General features: G+C 41.0%; 1 protein-coding gene across 1 annotated transcript in view; it reads left to right on the forward strand.

Annotated features, from left to right (window-relative positions):
• The window catches only part of CNTNAP2 (contactin associated protein 2), a 1,198,489-nt gene that overhangs the window by 690,723 nt on the left and 487,421 nt on the right, over window positions 1-20,345 (forward strand). The window contains exon 10 of the mRNA XM_038760181.1: window positions 14,208-14,379. Within this exon, the coding sequence (XP_038616109.1) occupies window positions 14,208-14,379 (172 nt within the window). The remainder of the gene's footprint in view (window positions 1-14,207; window positions 14,380-20,345) is intronic.

Here is a 20,345-nt window from a genome sequence, read left to right on the forward strand (position 1 = left end):
GTCAGAGGACCTGGGCCAGCTCTGCCACTTGTCTCCTGTGTGACTTTGGGCAAGTCACTTAACTTCTCTGTGCCTCAGTTACCTCATCTGTAAAATGGGGATTAGGACTGTGAGCCCCATGTGGAACCTGGACTGTGTACAACCCCATTTGCTTGTATCCACCGCTTACTACAGTGCCTGGCACAAAATAAACACTTAACATATACTAAAATTATTATTATTATTATTATTATTATTATTATTATTATTATTATTAAGAAGAGAAGGAGAGTGAGGCAGACCTTGATTTAGGCTTTATAGAGGTGAGGTTCTTGGTTCTGATTCAGAGTACGTGAAATTTTTGTAGGTATGACCAACCTCCAATTGACATCTGTGCATGCTTCAGGTCTTGTTTTGTAGCCTATCAGATTGTACTAGGAAGGATAAATTGTCTTCCCTAAAGATTCCGAGCTTGATTCTCCTGTCTGGGGCTCCTCCGAATGTAACGCCCTGTGGGCAGGGAATGTGTCTGTTCATTGTTATATTGTACTCTCCCAAGTGCTTAGTACAGTGCTTTGCACATAGTAAGCACTCAATAAATATGATGGAATGAATGAATGAATAACAACTCACTCCTAGGAAGCTTGAAGGGGAGAGTGGGTTTTTTTGTTTTGTTTTGTTTTTTAGTGGTTCTTGTTTAGCACTTACTATGTGCCAAGCACCATTCTAAGCACTGGAAGTTAATCAGGTTGGAAATAGTCCCTGTCCCACATAATAATCATAATACTTTTGGAATTTGTGGGGCTCGCAGTCTGAGTAGGAGGGAGTAGATTGAATCCTCATTTTTACAGTTGAGGTGACTGAGGCACAAAGTAGTTAAGTGACTTACCCGAAGTCAAACAGCAGACACATGACAGAGAAAGATTTGGAACTCAGGTCCTCCAACTCCCTGAGTTCTCCCTCCTGTTAGTGATTTTCCACTTGAAACAGTCTTGTATGTACTCGTAACAGAGGTTTGTTGGCCAAGGACAGAGGTTTGTTGGCCAAAGAGTAAGCACTCTGTCCTCTCACTCTGTTCCCCAACTCTGAGAGGATTTTAGTTCTGCATCAGGATTGCAAAAGAGAGTCACCGTGGTGGTTATGCTGATAACACAGGGACCATCAGTGTTCTCCACCCGCCCGTCCCCTGAGGGGCTTGTGTCCTATCGGAAGGGCACCTTGAACAAATACATACCACAGTGTCCTTGGGTTGGCTCCAGGAAGAGCTCTCTATGTGGACTGTTTCCAGCTCACTCTCCCACTGTGCAGTTTTGTTCTTCTCATAGGACCAACAGCAGGTCAGGATTTATTAATTAAAGTGGCTATGTGCCTTACTCTGTGGCTGAATTACAAGGGGATGTGTAATAACTGGAGGATGTGGACTGTACTTGTTGGGGAGAATTTGAGTTGAACAATAATAAATCCTATATGAAATTTTATTTTCCCCCTTTCGGTCACTCAGAATATGTCAGGTCACGTAATCATTATTAAAAAGGTACCAAGTGATCATACATACCCAAAGTCAATCCACCTAGGCAGGTGGGCAAGGGATCGTGTCTGCCATTGTACTCTCCCAAGTGCTTAGTACAGTGCTCAGCACATAGTAAGTACCATTGATTGATTGATGTCTTTTCGCCCTGCCTCACCTGACCAGCCCACCTTAGACTTATACTTGGCACTAAGCGCTTAGTACAGTGTTCTGCACACAGTAAGCGCTCAATAAATACAATTGATGATGATGATCCTGACTTGGCTTATACTTAGCATCCTGACTTGCTTTGCTGGAAGAGAAATGAGCCCATTGTCTTTTTTAAGACCCTCCCTTGGGTAGAGCGCTGGATAAATGTTAAGTTGAACAACCAACAAAGGGATTGTAGAAAGCTTAACTTGTTGCCTTTGCACTTCTATAATTTAAAAGAATAAATAAATCAGTATAAGACTTTTAAAAGTGCCAAACCACATTACCATATATTTTCCACTATGTTTTTTTTATGCCTCTGGTTCCATTAAACAATTAGGGCTTTTTGACTTAGATGGTGAGGACTATGTCTCACCTCTCCTGTATTACTTATTCACAAACAGCATCTAGCGTGATTTAGACTGCTAATGTAGACTTTTCTGCGTTAGAAAATTCAAAGCCCATGTCATTTGTGCTAAAGAGTCCTGACAATCACTGTCGCATTCTTAGGGATCAACACGGTACTATTGAGAAGCAGTATGTTGTAGTGAATAGAGCATGGGTCTGGGAGTAAGAAGGACCTGGGTTCTAATTCTGGCTCCGCCACTTGTCTGCAATCTTGGGCAAGTCACTTCCCTTCTCTGTGCCTCAGTTACCTCATCTGTGAAATGGGGAGTGAGACTATGAGCTCCACGTGGGACAAGGACTGTGTCCAACCCAATTTTCTTGTAACTACACCAGTACTTAGTACAGTGCTGGGCATATAATAATAATAATAGTTATTATTATTATTGTAGCATTTATTAAGTGCTTTCTGTATGCAAAGCACTGTTCTAAGCGCTGGGGAGGTTACAAGGTGAGGAGGTTGTCCCACGGGGGGCTCACAGTCTTAATCCCCATTTGACAGATGAGGGAGCTGAGGTCCAGAGAAGTTAAGTGACTTGCCCAAAGTCACACAGCTGACAAGTGGCAACTTGTACTATGTTGCCAACTTGTACTTCCCAAGCGCTTAGTACAGTGCTCTGCACACAGTAAGCGCTCAATAAATATGATTGATTGAAGTGGCAGAGCCAGGATTTAAACTCATGACCTCTGACTCCAAAGCCCAGGCTCTTTCCACTGAGCCACGCTGCTTCTCAAGCGCTTAACAAATATTAAGCGCTTAACAAATCACCACTATTATTGTTATTATTGTTACTATCAAATATGGTACAACATAAAAAGATGCTAGAAGAATGAGGATTTCATCTAGTGGTTTCCAGTACGTTTGAAATGGTGTGCATTATTGCCAAGTTACAGAATTTACAATAATAATTATGGCATTGATTAAGCACTTGCTGTGTCCTAAGTGCTGAGGTAAATACAGGATTATGAAGCCAGAAACAGTCCTCTTTCCACATGGGAATCACAATCTACCTTATCCCATTTTACAGATGAGGAAACTGATGCCTAGAGAAGTTAAATGACTTGATCAAGTCCATATAGTAGACCCTTGGTGGAGCTGAGACTCGACGACAGGTCTCCTAACCCCCCGGCCCACGCTTTTCCCACTATGCCTAACTGCCTTACAACATCTGGGGAAAGAACATGAAGCTGATAGCAATGAAACAGATTTAGATACCCTGCTGGAGCTGTCATGGTTCCAAGTGAAGTTAAATAAACATGTTCAGGCGTCATCTTTATACAAATTGTCAGAAACCAACTGCCTAAAAGTACAACAAAACCAGTCCTTTGACAGCACTCTCTCACTTCTGATTGGAAGCCTGTGCCCAAATCCAATTTTCAATCTTACTTCTGCATTCGGCAAAATCAATAAATGCCATTGATTGATTGCCCCAAACTGTTCCAAGGCACTAAACATTACCCAATAACTGGATCTTAGACACTTGTTTTTAGGTGACTAGATTATCACTTTCATTTTTACAGGGTCACAAGGTAGAATACTTAGTGATGCAGAGCAGTTGCAGCTGACAGTATCTGTTAATAGTAATAATAATAATAATTATGGTATTAAGCACTTACTATGTGCCAGGCACTATACTAGGTGCTGGGGAGGATACACGCAAATCAGGTTGGACATAGTCCCTGTCCCACATGGGGCTCATAGTCTCAATCCCTATTTTACAGGTGAGGTAAGTGAGGCACAGAGAAGTAAAGTGACTTGCCCAAGGTCACACAGCAGACAAGTGGTGGAGCTGGGATTACAACCCAGGACCTTCTGATGCCCAGGCCCATGCTCTACCCTCTGTGCATTGTAGATAAAGCGTGGGCCTGGGAATCAGACGGTCCTGGGTTCTAATCCCCAGCTCAGCCACTTGTCTGCTGTATGACCTTGGACATGTCATGTTACCTCCTTGTGCCTCAGTTACCTCATCTGTAAAATGGGGATTCATACTTTGAGCCCCATGTGGAACAGGGACTGCATCCGACCTGCTGATCTTGTATCTACCCCAATGCTTAATACAGTGCCTGGCACACAGTATGCACTTAACTAATGCCATAAAAAGAAATCCTCTCTCCTCTCCCTCATCTCTAGTCCAGTCACCAGAAAACATTCCCTTTATTTCTCTCCCAGATCCTTTCTGACTTTGACCACCTTTCCAGCTTTCAGCCAGGGAACTTCTTGCTTCAAAGACCCCTGGCTTTGCCCCTGATGATGATGATGATGCCCCTGGTGAGGGTGGTATATCTTGGCTTGGCCCAGAAAGATCAGTCGCTCAGGGTACTTCTTCCTTTCTCTGGTCAGGGAGCTAGGGAAGAGGAACTGTTCGCTTCACTAATTTAGGAAAAGAAGCGTCACCCTATTTCTCCATAATTCGAAGGTCAAGCCTTCCAGTAGAGTACTGAACTTCAGAAGAAGGTGCATTATCAGAGAATCGATTAGATTTTCACATGGAAAATGACTGGTATTTAAATGAGTCTCAACTCGATAACTGCAGATCTAAGAGGAAATTCTGTCTTTTTATTTCATTTTTCTCTTTAACCTCAAGAGAAATGATCTTGCGGACATATTGGAAAATGTAATATAAGGACCAGTCTCATGTTAATAACAATAATAGTCATAATGGTATTTGTTAAGCACTTACTATGCGTCAATCTATGGGGTAGATTCCAGCTAATCAGGGTGGACACAGTCCCTGTCCAACAAGGAGTTCACAGCCTCAATCCCCACTTTGCAGACAAGGGAACTGAGGCCCAGAGAAGTGAAGTGACTTGCCCAAGGTCATCTAGCAGAAAAGTGGCGGACAGGGAATTAGAACTCGAGTCCTTCTGACTCCCATGCCTGTGCTCTACCCACTAGGTCATGCTGTTGGAGTCTTTTCTCCTTTATAGTACTGAAATATTAATTAAAGACAATTCTATTGCTGAAAAAGAATTCATATTTATCTGCATTTTGGAAAAGTAGCTATTCCTCGGGATTATGTTTCCAGTAAAATGCTCTTTCGTTCAGAATGGGGAAGTACTCTGTGGAAATGAACAGCCCAAGTTATTTTATAATATAAACTGCCAACATTTTGCATGCCTCATTTCTAGAAAGAGGTCTTGGGGACCAATATATACCTTGTAAGAAGTGAACATAATGTAAAAATCCATTTTTTTGGTGTGTCTTCAGAGTAGGTGGCAAGGTATTGGACTAAATAATGGAAAGCAGTTCTAGCAATAAAGCTATATTTCTTATTTCCGGGAGATAAATTTAAAATATCTCAACAGGTTTGAATTCATCTTGGGAACAGGAAAGGCTGAATTCAAGAAAGCAATTCACTTTTCATAATTCTAAACATTATTTTCGTCCTACATGTCTCTCCCTGGTTTCCGGGTGGCATCTAATATAAGTAGAGCTCAGCGAACTTGCTTTTGGGAAGCAACACGGCCTAATGGAAAGAGCATGGTTCTGGGCATCAAAGCATCTTTCACCCATGTATTCAATCGTGTTTACTGAGCTCTTACTGTGTGCAGAGCACTGTTCTAAGCACTTGGAGTACAACACAGTACAGCAGTAAACAGGCACATTCCCTTGCCCACAACGAGCTGACCTGGGTTCTAATGATGGCTCTTCCACTTATTCTTAGACCTCACAATCACAAGAAGCAACTGACCATAATATAGCTTTCATACATAGAATTCAGTACTAAAGCAACCAAAAGAAAATGCTAGACAGGCAAATTACATTAATCCGGAATGGCGTGGGGACCAGGCTCTTCCTAAATTAAATCATTTTCTTGATAAAGCGAGTTGTAAAAAAACTGATTTTTAGAGCAAAGCCAAAAACTAGGTTTTAGTGGCCATGCCCTGCACTCCCTTAGTTATACCCATATGCCCAGTCCATGAGCCTCGCAAGCAGCTGGGGGCTGCCATGACTCTGAATCTGGGCAGAGGACAATGCTGGAAAAAAAATAGTACTTTTTTTCTGAAGAAAGGGGATTTGCAGGGACACAATAGTCTGGAAAATGGGAAACATCAGCCACGTTGCTGAGAAATAGCCAAGATATTTAAAAGCTAGTCTTTCTATTTCACTGTTTGTATAAATGGTGCTGCACAATAGGCATGAAATGACGGTAAAAGACATAAAACATGTTAGGAAATCTATGCCCCAAAGAGCCTGCAGCGGTACAATGTCAGCATCCATAATCAGGGAATGATTTCAGGTATTTTATGGGGCTGTCGGAAATCATCACCCAGGGAGCGGCATCTAGCAGCCTGCCCTCCATTGCATGGGGAATGGTGAGTATGGTCAGGGAGAGAGGGGGAAGAGAGAGCTGGGGCATGAGGAGAGAGGTGGAGAGAGGGGCAGGAGAACTCAATTTTCCATCTTTGTTTTTGGAATTAATGGCCGAGGATTTTTCCCCGAGGGACTATCTCCCTTCCTATAAAGTCCGTAAGAGCAAACTCTAAATCAGTGAAAAAGTCCGCAGAGCCATAGCCACTCTCCTGAGTTGACCACCCCCTGGGTCTAACTGAGAGCAAGGCATCATCCCCTGCTGTCGATTTGCCGGCAGGAGTCCTGGCTTGTTTCATTCTCAGTCCGATTCCCAGATGGAAGCAATGCTAAGAGCATTTAGCTTCCCCTTGTATCAGAAGCCTATGTCTGAATTTCTTGTCTTTTGTGTGCATGGAGTATTATCTGGTGGTGACCTGCTCATTTGCATGGCTGCCCAGAGACGAAATGATGCTTTAGTTGGCTGTGTTTTTTAAAGTCAGAACAGCCGAACACTGTAATCCCCTCTGCTGGGTGCAGAATTTTCACCCCGCCAATCTCACAAGCCTTTGTGGGGGCACCTCAGCTACTTTCTCTCTACGGGGCCCCCCACAGTAGTCATACCCAATGGAAGCAGTCAATTTGGCGCACCCAGCAGATCAACATGGAAGGGAGACATTTTCATCGTACCAGTGCCACAAGCCAGGCTGTTGGTATGGGTGTAAGGTTTATTGCTTCTCTGTCCGATGTGTACGTTTACATTACAGTTTACATGTGAATTAGACTGGTGTCTTTGTATCAACACAAACATCAGCATGTTTTTCAGCCACGCAATCTGAATTTCATTTCTGCGACTCTTGAAAATGTACACGTTATTTGTCAGCAAGAAAATAAATGAAAAGTTAAAAGGACTCCAGATCATTTGCAGAATTCTGATATGGCCATGTCTCCTGATAGCTTTCTTGTCAGTCTTGGTTTTCCAAAAAGACAATAAGTAGTGTGTGAACCTTTGATGACTTGTAAATGGGAAAAGAGGTGGACTTTTTCGACTCAGGAGTGTTTCGAAGTCTAATGGGAATTAGTTGTATTGCGAAGAACAGGTTATGGCAGATTGGAATGTTCCTTGTATCTGCCACAGTCCTTGGAATTTAGCAACTGCTTAATAAATAGAACTAAAACCATAATGATAACAACAATAAAAGTTACTGCTTTGTGATGAGCTGAAGGAGGAACCATAAGGCAGGAGTACTGAAGAAACTAACAGAAGCAAAAAACCTAAGTGATGCGGCTTAGTAGTGATCATTTTGAGACCTCAGTGAAAGACAGACAACCTCATGTAAAGCAATTAGAACCGGAACATACTGACAACACAAGGGAAAAAAATAAATCAGTATTCATTCATTCAAAGCATTTATTGAGCTCTTATTGAGTGCAAAGCACCGTATTCATTCATTCATTCAATCGTATTTATTGAGTGCTTACTGTGTGCAGAGCACTGTACTAAGCGCTTGGGAAGTACAAGCTGGCAACATGTAGAGACGGTCCCTACCCAACAGTGGGCTCACAGTCTAGAAGGGGGAGACAGACAACAAAACAAAACATATTAACAAGATAAAATGAATAGAATATGCACAAATAAAATAGAGTAATAAATATGTACAAACATATACATATGTACAGGTGCTGTGGGGAGGAGAAGGAGGTAATGCGAGGGGGAGAAGGGGTAGAAGAAGGAGGGGGCTTAGTCTGGGAAGGCCTCCTGGAGGAGGTGAGCTCTCACAGGGCTTTGAAGGGAGGAAGAGAGCTAGCTTGGCGGCTGTGCGGAGGGTGGGCATTCCAGGCCAGGGGGATGATGTGGGCCGGGGGTCGACGGTGGGACAGGCGGGAACGAGGCACAATGAGGAGATTAGCAGCAGAGGAGTGGAGGGTGCGGGCTGGGCTATAGAAGGAGAGAAGGGAGGTGAGGTAGGAGGGGGCAAGGTGATGGGGAACTGTACTAATCACAATATGTGCTGTGCACCTATTGTGTGTAGAGCACGGTATTAAGAACTTGGGGAGGTATAACAGAGAATCAGATTGGCTTAGTGGAAATAGCAAGGGCCTTGGAGTCAGAAGACCTGTGTTCTAATCCCAACTCTGCCACATTCCCACTGTGTGACCTTGGACAAGTCACTTAACTATGCCTCAGTTATCTCATCTGTAAAATAGGGATTAAATCCTACTCCCTCCTACTTAGATTGTGAGCCCCATGTGTGACAGAGGCTGTGTCCCACCTGACTAACCTGTATCTACCCCAGCACTTAAAATAGTGTTTGCCTCATAGTAAGCACTTAACAGGTACCATAATTAATTAAAATAGAGGTAGAAGAATGTACTCACAAAAGTTTGCAGTACAACGTAGCAGTCATCACCCCCAACCCCATAATCTAAAATTACCTTGTAAAAAGAAGAAGAATTGCTCAAAGAGCAGACTGTGTTCTCAGTCATCTAGTACAGTGGTCTTCCCACATCAGGGGCTCAGTAGATGATGTTGAGTACAAGGCCAGAAAATGTGGTTAACAAATACAACTAGTTATTTGGCAACAATCATTAAGTACAAAGATTGGGAAAAGAATTATTGGTCATGCATTGGGTCCATTTGTGTGTAAACAGTCACACACACACACACACACACACACACACACACAGAGACGGACATACATGCATCACATAATACGGCCTAATACAGGAAAGGGAATTAAAGATGAGGAATGATAGCACCTCCCCTGTGGATGTGGTTTTGTGTTCAGTAATTAACTTTCTCCAGAATGCCATCCAGGCAAAAAAAAATCGGAAAAAAAACTTTGGAAAATGAAGCATCAGAAACTGATGAAAGCTTTCTGAGATGCATTGTCACAGATGACTGATGATGTTTCGTTTTTATGCTTAATTATGCCCATGCTATTGAGGTCCTATTTATCCAGCTGCTGTGTAAATGAGAGACTTGTCCCACAAACGGATCCACTCCTTTTGGAATCTTCCAGGCTCAGGGGGCCGAAATGGAGATGCCAAAAATGTTCATATGAGAAAAGTAAATGACAGTTCTGTTACTTAAGATTTCTCAATAAAGCTGCAGCTGGGTGTTTTCTCTCTGTTGATTTAGGCCACAGCCTTCCTTCAATTGTACCTTGATTAGGCTGATTGAGAAGCATCCACATGCATAGAAACAGTCTCAATAGACTACTTATCCAAGAATCGGCGTTCTCAGAGAAATGGGGCTGCCTGTGAAAATGAAGAGATTTATTGTGTGGAAAATTATTTTTGTTTCACTAAAGCCACTAGAAGGCATTCTGGAAAGGTAGAAATTTGAGGCAGAACCTTTTAAAGTGAATAAAAAAATGAGGAAAAAAAGTCACAAAGAAAACCCAGTCATGAATAGCTAATCATGGCAGCAAAAAACTTAGTCATTACACATACCATGTTATGTTTTAAATAGCTTGAAACGAGAAGACTCTGAGAAAAGATTGTTATATGGGCAAAGAGAAGTCTTCGTGCTCTTAGTCAACATGTAAGTCACACAGATTCACATGAAGTTGCAGAAAGTGTGTATTATAGTTGTAGTTTTATGGTAAGGCAATAAGGAGTCAGCATACTCTCTCTTCTTCTATAGCTCATATTTTCATTACAAGTTTTGGTTAGGTCCTGAAAGGTCCCTTTTAGACTGTGAGCCCCCTTTTAGACTGTGAGCCCACTGTTGGGTAGGGACTGTCTCTATATGTTGCCAACTTGTACTTCCCAAGCGCTTAGTACAGTGCTCTGCACACAGTAAGTGCTCAATAAATACGATTGATGATGATGATGATGATTAGAGAACTCTGTCTTACAGTCTGGTTGTGCCTGGATACATCTTGATATGATGTTGGAAGAAAATATTGTGTGTAAGCTCCTCCTCTAGACTGTAAGTTCCTTGAGGGCGGGAGTCTCTTGGGAGACTCTATTACAGTCTCCCAAGTACATAGTACAGTGCTCTGCCCACAGTAAGGCCCAATAAATACCACTGACTGAGTGATTGCACTGTTTGAATCAAGGCTTAAACGTGGAAGAGACCCTATAGGGGAATATTTGTGCAAAAAACAAAAGCTGTGAATAGGCTTCTTTTACACTCTGCTTCCATAACTGTATCCATCAAAATTACCTTGCTCTCAATACTGGATTCAGTTTGTAGATTTTGGGTTGCTAAAAGTAGGTTGAATTGGAATAAAAAGGGAAAAAAAGATACATCTAAGCTAATACTAGCCATCGGGTTCTTTGAAAATGCCATAGAAGAACAGACTGGATCCCAACTTTCAGTGCTTTCAACATGCACCCTTTCATTCTCTGAGAGAGGTTCAGTACAATATACAACTAGCACTAGACTTTGTAATCCTTTGTACATTATGTATAATTTTCTTTAAAGTTTGCTTAAAGCGCACTTTAAATATCAAATGCAGTCTTTGATTTAGTAGATAGGTCTTCATTCTGAGGTATGTAGGTTTTAGTTTCAAGCTTTTCAAATAGAGGCTAGTCATCAGGGTGTGATGAAACCCCACTGAGAGTGGGGTTTCAGAAAGAATTGTCAGCCCTGATTCTTGACCTTCTCTTTTTAGGAGAAATGCTGAAAGGATAAAAGTTCACCTAAAATTCATCAAAACTCCACGAGAGATGGAAGGAAATAAATAGAAGGAAAAATATATTTTGACCATTGTCACTGGTTATTCTAGTAGAGTAGTAATAATATTTAGCAAATGTCCATTGGTTCTGGTAAACTGGACTAGGCACTAGGGAAATTCAAGAAGTGGCATAATACCTGGCCATAGGAATCTCATACTCTAATGGGTTTAATCAGCCAAAAGGATATTTACAACTAGGGGGTTCGAAATAATTCACTGAGTACTAAGTACTAAGTACTGAGTACTGAGTACTAAGAAAGGTTGTAAATAAGTCCCTGACTGCTGAAGATGACTGAAGGGATGATATAGTTCAGGGTGCAGAGAAATTCATTAGGTAAAACTTGTTGTAAGAGATGGGATTTTAGGAGGGTTTTGAAAGTTGGGAGACCGGTGGTTTGGATGATGTGGGGAGGGAGGGAATTCCAAGCCAGGGGAACAGCATGAATAATCAGGGAAAAGGAAGCAAAGTACTATTTGTTGGGGAATAGTGACCTCATGTTGGGGAGAAAAACCCAAAAGCTGGGGAATAGCAAGTGAAGAGAGGATAGGCAAAATGGGACCAGATAGTGGACTCAGTTGTGAGGGTTTTTGTTTGATGCAGAGAGATACAGGAAGGCAGTAGACAGCTTTGAAGAGATGAGATAGGTGGTCGAGAAGTGTTCAGGAGGATGATTCTTTTAGACTGTGAGCCCACTGTTGTGTAGGGACTGTTTCTATATGTTGCCAATTTGTACTTCCCAAGCGCTTAGTACAGTGCTCTGCACACAGTAAGCGCTCAATAAATACGATTGATGATGATGATGATGATGATGATCTGAGCTGTCACATGCAGTATAGTTAGGAGAAGCAGGAGACTGGGTGTTGAGAGAGAAAGCTAATGCAGTAGTCTAGCCATGACAAGACCAGAGCTTGTAGCAGTTTGGAGAGAGATGAAGGGGCAGCTCTGTTCTTATGATTTCTTTTTACCTCTTAATCTTTTCTCTCAGTTTAATCTTCAGTAGTTGTGCACTCTGTATGTTGGAATAATTTAACATTTCATCTCTTTGATTCTCCCAATTATGGAAAAGTGGGGAAGGCCACATCGGAACGGTGTCGAAAATTCCTCCTGGGAATTCCTCTTCGGCTTTATGTAAAGGGAAATCACTCCTCTGGTTCCCACCTTTCTCATCAGTAACTTGAGGCTACAAGATCCAACTGAACGCATGTGCTTTTTGGGGGGTACTTGTTAAGTGCTTCCTATGTGCCAGGCATTGTACTAAGTCCTGGGATAGGTACAAGCTAATGAAGTTGGAGAGAGTCCCTGTCCCACATGGGGCTCACAATTTTAATCCCCATTTTACAGATGAGGGACCTGAGGCATAGAAAAGTGAAGTGATATGTTCAAGGCACACAGAAGACAAGTGGTGGAAGCTGAATTAGAACCCAGGTCCTTCTTACTCCCAGGACCGTACGCTATCCACTAGGCCATGTGGCTTCCTCCACTGCTGCAGATGTCTCTAGAGGTATGACTGGGGTGGGGCCACCAGCCATGCAGAAAGGTTTTTTCAGCTGCTCCCCTGGCAGCTGCCACTCTAGCAATGACAGTAGGCTTTTCCACTTCATCTAGCAAAAGGAAAAAAATAAGAGGGGAGCAGAAGGAGGAATTGACCCCTTTGTACCCCAGAGGACACACTGTTATAATCTTCTGGACCCAAGGGAAATAACTGAACTCACAGAGGCAGCATGGCCTAGTGAAAAAAAAAAAAAAACCGGCCTGGGAGTCAGAGGACCTGGATTCTAATAATAATAACAATAATAATGATGGCATTTGTTAAGCGCTTACTATATGTAAAGCACTATTCTAAACGCTGGGGAGGATACAGGGGGATCAGGTTGTCCCATGTAGGGCTCACAGTCTTCATCCCCATTTTACAGATGAGGGAACTGAGACCCAGAGAAGTTAAGCAACTTGCCCAAAGTCACACAGCTGACAATTGGTGGAGCTGGGATTTGAACCTATGACCTCTGACTCCAGAGCCATGCTGCTTCTCTTTTCACTCTGCCATTTGCTTGCTGGGTGACCTTGGGCAAGTCACTTGGCTTCTCTGTGCCTCAGCTTACTCATCTGTAAAATGGGGATTGAACATCTCTTCCCACTCCTACTTAGACTGTGAGCCCCATGTTGGACAGAGCCCTTGTCCAACCTGATCAACTTGTATCTACCCCAGCACTTGGAACAGTGCATGACACATAATAATAACAATAATAATAATAATAATAATGCTATTTGTTAAGTGCTTACTATGTGCCAAGCACTGTTCTAAGCACTGGGATAGTTAGCACTTAACAAATACTATGTACATAAAAACTTAATGGACACTATGTACATAAGTGTCCCTATACTTCTGGTCATGTATCAGTCTGGCCTAAGGAAAAGGGCATGGGAGTGTCAGTCAGGAAACCTGGATTCTACTCTTAGCTCTGCTACTTGCCACCTTTGCCATCTTGGGTAAGGTATTTAAATTTCTTAATTACTTAAAAAAGCATGTATTAAATAAACACAGAATGCCAGCTATAATTGGGAACTTCCGAGAATAGTACAGAGGAGATTTTCCCCTCCTCTAGACTCTAAGTTCCTGTGGACAGAGAACATATCTACCAACTCAGTTATATTGAACTCTCAGAAGCATTTAGTACAGTGCTGTGCACACAGCACTCAATAAATATGATGGATTGATTGAGTCATAGATTCATCTCCAGCTACCTTCATTTTAATCAGTTCCTTCCCTTCTTTTTTCACGGGCTCATCAAAATAAGTAGGCTTCAATTCCCAGTGCTAGTTCTTTGATAAAGGGGAAGCTGATAATGAATTTAATCTTTCAGGTCTCATCAGCCGCTTTAGGAGATTCTCCATAATGGAACGTTAGAGATGAAATGCTAAGGAATAAAGCTAGACATGGGCTGTCTATGTACTCTGTTCGCATTACAGTGTTTATCAAAACGATCTAGTTTTCCCAAAAGGGTTCAGTTTGTAGATTGGGGTTTACCATCAGCAGGTTAGACCATCTGAGTTTGGTCACAGCCACCCTTTTCTGAGTGAAGCTGACCTCCACCTAAACTAAACATTCTCCTCTCCTTTGCTCCACAGGCTTCCTGACCCCAGTGAATGACTCAAATCAGTCTCTCCTTCAGTCTTCATTCCAAGGATGCATGCAGCTCATTCAAGTGGATGATCAGCTGGTAAATCTGCACAAGGTGGAGCAAGGAAAGCTGGGACGTTTTGCCAATGTTAGCATTGACATGTGTGCCATTATCGACAGGTAAGGTTTTTGTTTTTTTGTAAAACACAGTGAAACTTGCTCCTTACAGAGGAAAGATAATTGAATCATGCAGAGAGAGGCCCTGTGGTCTCTGTTATAGACAAGTGTTTGGTTTTAAGGAGAAGAGGGGCTCAGGCCTTAAAGAATTGCTTTGACGACAGACACATGGCCACTTTTAGCCGTCGGATCCACTCATCTGTGCTTATTGAAGCTAGGCTAGTTTCGGGTTCCATTGTGGGTCAGATCGAGATACTTCCCCACAGTTGGAAGATTCCTACTAGGAATTCCTACTAGGGTCAGATTGCCTCAAATTCCTTCCCCTCGGGGATCTGAAAATTGGAGTTCTATCCTAGCCTATCCATGATTCTGAAACTTCTCTAAACCCTAGAGAAGACTCAAACTGAACTAATTTCTAGCCCATGGCTCAAGGCCTCTAATTGGACAAAGCTCTGGGACCATTTTAGGCCTTGAATTAGGCTTCTTTGGTCTACTAGCAGTGGGAACATAGTATTATTCACTCAGATATTCAGAAAGATAGGATTCAAAGCTTGATAAACCTTCCTAAGTTACAGAGGCGACCACTTACTGATGCCAGTACCATGTAGATGTTCTTTTTAATAATCTCTAATTCCTGTGATAAAAAATTCAGTGCCTGATTCCTTTTCCACTTCAATAGTTTTAATGTCATAACATGTTTTGTCAGTTTATGCCAAAGTCAATTCTTTTATCATTAAAGAGAAAATGCTTTGAAATGTGAATTGGCAGTAACTGTATATTATGTGAGCAAATATACGTATATAGATTTACCACACACACACACACACACACACACACACACACACACACACACATGTTCAGGTATACCCTAGGTTATGGCCACAATCTAATAAGACTAGGCCAATTACCTAAGCATTCTTTGAAAACACATCCCACATTTTCTGGAGTAAGTGTGGAGTGTAATCTCAAAAAACAATGGTTCTACTGCCTGGTAGAAAGTATTAGTTACTGTTAGTAATGTATAGCACCTAAAATAATTTCTGATTATTTTCCAAGAGGTTCCATAATCTATGTACTTTTATCACATGTGAATCTATGGGAAACTTAATCTCTCAATTCAACCATTTTTGCTACAACCACATTTTCAATAAATTTAGCCCTGTTGTATCATTGTCTATATTCTGCTAAAAAGAAATGATCACATTGAACATATGTCGGTAGAAAATGTATGTGTATATATATATATATATATATATATATATATATATATATATATATTTGATTTATATATATATATCAGAATCTACTCAGTGTAACATGGATCGTTAAAGCACCGACAAAGTTCATATGGCTTTTAGTGCCATGGAAGTTTCTTGGGCTGAGTGTGAGTTAATTTAAAGATTTCACAAAGATTGATTCTCTAAAGAAATATTCCATATTGGGCACAGGAAGTCATGTATTTTGTCATATATATTTTTCTATAATATATAAAGATGATTTATTTTAAAGAGACTAAATCCATAATCAGTTTTGCAGCATTGTAACACCTTAGCAATGAGAACAATTTCATTTTTCTGGCGGATAAATTGCATCTTAATTCTACTTGGCAATGGATGGGCAGACTAGTGAGATTTAATTGTAAAAAATATTCCAGTGAAGGCCCACTTCTTTGGAAAGTCGTAATTACAAATATGTATGCATTTAAAGGAACTGTGAATGAAAAATAATCATAAAGTTTCAGCATAGTATTTAAATTATCACACAAACTAGGAAAGTACTTCTGTGGTAGTGCAAACCCACAATTTGTGCTCCATATCCTAACATTTAAATTAGTACCCTTTTTGTTTCTCATTTCTCAAACTCCTCTTCAATTCCTAAGAATCTGAAATGAAGCTCTTCCTTATTATGTCTATCTTTGCCCCTGATGAAAATTGCAATGACCTAATGCAGATGCAAACAAATGATTCATTTTGTTAATCTCACCATCTTCCCAAAGTTAATGAGTTTTCACATTATGAACTTGACTAACCTATTTGGATTCAAGTAAAATTCATGTATGATAGAAAAATGCAATTTCTCCATCTTGCACAAAGCTACATCTTGAATTTTTGCCTTCAAGTTGGATTTAACTAGGGCTCAAAATTCTCAGACCAATTTTCAAGAGATGCTGTCATTCACACTTTAGTAAGATATCTTATTTCACATAGGTTGAGGAACTTCCCTTTTTTCTTAGAGTTGTAAATTTTGAGTGTCCGATAGAGTACAGTGCTCTGCACACAGTAAGCCCTCAATAAACACGATTGAATGAATATGATTGAATGACCAGCTGAATTGGAAGGAGGGAGGGAAAGATGGAAACTGAAGAAAATATTTTTGTGATACAGATGCATGGTTTCCCAACATTCTTGCATGATAGTGTTCCTCTTCTTCTTCATCCATTTCCATCTGCATTTTGCTTCCATCTCCTTATCCATCTGCTCTGTCCCTTTGCCCTCTTGTTTTGGGAAGTGGGATTAAATGGAAAATGGTACTGTGTTTATTCTGTTTATATTGTCTGTTATTTTGTCCGCTTCACCAATGGTCCATCTCAGATTGCATCCTTTGGGAATCTCTAGAATCCTGCCCTTCCTCTCCACCACACTGCTCCTTGCTGATCTAAGCACTTATCATTTCCCACCTTAACTACTGAATCAGCCTAATCACCGACCCCTGTACCACTTGCCTCCAGTCCACATTTCATGCTGCTTGCTTGGATCAGTTTTCTGAGAATACATTCAGTCCATGTCTTCCCACGTCTCCACAACCTCTAGTGGTGGCCCATCTATCTCTGCATCCTGCAGAAACTTCTTACTGTTGTCTTTAAAATACTCAATCGACTCTCTCCCTCCTGCCTTAGCTCACTGATCTCCTACTTCAACCCAGCCCGCACACTCTGCTCTTCCAACACCAACCTTCTCTCTTTACCTCCGTCATATCTATCTCACCACCGACACTCTGCCCACATTCTCCCTTCGGCCTGGAACTCCCCACTCCACTTCATACCTGACAGTCCACTGCTCTCCCCATCTTTGAAACCATCTTAAAACCACATCTCCTCCAAGAGGCCCTCCCCCTTCCTCCCTCCCCTCTGAATCAACTATGATCTTGGCTGTGTACTCATAAAGCACTTTGATAATCCCCCTAATCTCACAATGTGCTTATAATCTACTATTTCCCCTGCCACTAATCTATTTTAGCATCCATCTCCCATGTAGATTGTAAGCTCCTTGAGGACAAGGGAATCACATCTACTAACTTCATTGTATTGTACTTTTCCAGACACTGCGTTGGGTGCTCTGCACACCGTAATGACAAATTCAGTAGTTTTTTTTGAGCACTTACTGTGTGCAAAGCACTGCACTAAGCATTTAATAAATACTATTATTTGATTGAGAATGGGTGTTCTAAATTTGCCAGTCACTCAACGTATGGAAGCTATCCCATTCGCCATTCGCTCTAGCATCTTCAGCTCCATCGTGACCATTCAAAAATGTAGTACTGAAAGCTGTATATAGTAGTATTCCAGGTGCTGATGTACCATGGATTTTTATAGTTTATATAGTGGCAGATCTCTACCTTTTTTTATTTCCAATTAACGTCTTCGTGATGCCCTTTGTTTTCACATAAGTCTGCATAGCAAAGATGAAAGTTCAAACTCCATTCCTGTTGTATCATGCTATGACTGTGTTTAAATCATCCTTAGAGAACCCTAGAATTGTGTTGATGATTTGGAAAATATGTTTTATTAAAACTGCCTTGGTGTATTTTAGGACTACATTTAGGTAAATGAATTTTTCGAGATGTTTTGTGACGTGTGCTGAAAAGAGAGTTGACCGTTTTCAGTTTTGCTGGGCACAGAGATTTTAGCCTTCCAATACCTCAGTTACCCACAAGGCAGGAAATAGGTGAAAACTTTAAATCACAGTCACTGCCCGAACTTCATTTAGCCTAACATTTTCAGTGTCCTCCCATTAAAAACCTTGTATTTAGTATGCCAATGGGTAGAAATATTGGCTTGTTGGAATTCCACCTTCTTTGCTCTGGCAGAGTTGCTACAGAAATAGCTCAAATAGTTCACAAACTAGAAACTGACCTCAGGATACTAGAAAAATTACTCTATCCATTTTTTTAAGTAATAGTTTAGCATTTTCTTGGGAAAAGTGCCTAATTGTAGTATCATTGTTGATGACTTCTTTTTGTTTGCATTTTTAATCTTTCAGCCTATTTTCAGCATAAAAAGCTTAAGAAAAAATATTTTATTTAGCTAATATCAGTTTAAATCTTGAACACAGTAATTTTTTCCTTAATTTTCCTCAAAACATAAGTGATTTAAATGGAGAGCAAAAAAGGAATTGAAAAATTTCAAAACACCTCTGAACTCTTGAATTTTCTTATACCCATTCCAGTTGTCAATCTGTTATAATAATGTTGAGCCTTATTCTCTTGAAGTACTAAATGCATTTTCAAATTCCAGAATGTAAAATGTAGAAGAAAAAAGAAAATTTACCACATTATTAGATTTACACATTCCTGCTCCTCTATGAGGTGCATGGGATAGTTTAATTTGTTTTGGAATTTCTTAAAAAATCTGTTCTTTGCATTTTAATATATCTGGGGAATATATTTGTGTTTCAGAAATGCTTGGACTGTAACAGTAAAGCAGAAAACCGTTTTAGCATCAGCATAAAAAAATGAAAAACATGGCAATTAATTTAACTACATATGAATACAGTTTTAAGCTTCTGCTTTAGGTAAAGTGACTTCAAAGTATCTACTCTGCATATCAACTCCTCCATGGCCAGGGGTCATAATAATAATAATAATTTTGGTATTTGTTAAGCACTTACAATGTGCCAACCACTGTTCTAAGTGCTGGGGGAGATACAAGATAATCAGGTTGTCCCACATGGGGCTTACCGTCTTAATCCCCATTTTCCAGATGAGGTAACTGAGGCACAAAGAAGTTAAGTGACTTGCCCAAAGTCACACAGCTGACAAGTGGCGGAGCTGGGATTAGAACCCATGACCTCTGACTCCCAAGCCCGCACTCTTTCCACTGAGCCACAGTGCTTCTCATGTCTACCAACTCTATTGTATTGTGCTTTCCCAAATGTTTAAAACAGGGTTCTGCAATCGATCAATCAGTAGAATTTATTGACTAGTTACTTAGTACATAGCACTGTACCAAGTGCTTGGGAAAGGACAATACAAAAGAATTAGTGGACCCATTCCCTGCCCAAAATGAGCTTACAGTCTAGAGCACCCAGTAGGTGCTCAATTAAATAATATTTATTGATTGTTCGCCAAGGAGTAAGTGGGCCAGTGCCACCATTGCTCTGCCTTGAGGCTAGGTGAACCACTTCCCTCTGGGACTCAGGAATCCTGGACCAGGTAGTTGGACTAGAATAGAAATAATAATAATAACAGTGGTATTTGTTAAGTGCTTACTATGTGTCAGGCACTGTAGTAAGCATTGGGGTGGATATAAACAAATTCATTCATTCATTCATTCAATCGTATTTATTGAGCACTTACTGTGTGCAGAGCACTGTACTAAGAGCTTGGGAAGTACAAGTTGGCAACATATAAAGATGGTCCCTACCCAACAGTGGGCTCACAGTCTAGAAAGGGGAGACAGGCAACAAAACAAAACATATAAACCAAATAAAATAAATAGAATAAATATGTACAAGTAAAATAAATAAATAGAGGAATAAATATGTACAAACATATATACATATATACAGGTGCTGTGGGGAGGGGAAGGAGGTAAGGCAGAGGGGTGGGAAGGAGGAGTAGGGGGAGAGGAAGGAGGGGGCTCAGTCTGGGAAAGCCTCCTGGAGGAGGTGAGCTCTCAGTAGGGATTTGAAGGGAGGTGGATGTTCCAAGCCATTCCAGGCCAGGGAGGAGGACGTGGGCCGGGGGTCGAC

This window comes from Tachyglossus aculeatus, chromosome 18 (assembly GCF_015852505.1).
Source record: "Tachyglossus aculeatus isolate mTacAcu1 chromosome 18, mTacAcu1.pri, whole genome shotgun sequence".
In the NCBI taxonomy this organism is placed as follows: Eukaryota; Metazoa; Chordata; class Mammalia; order Monotremata; family Tachyglossidae; genus Tachyglossus; species Tachyglossus aculeatus.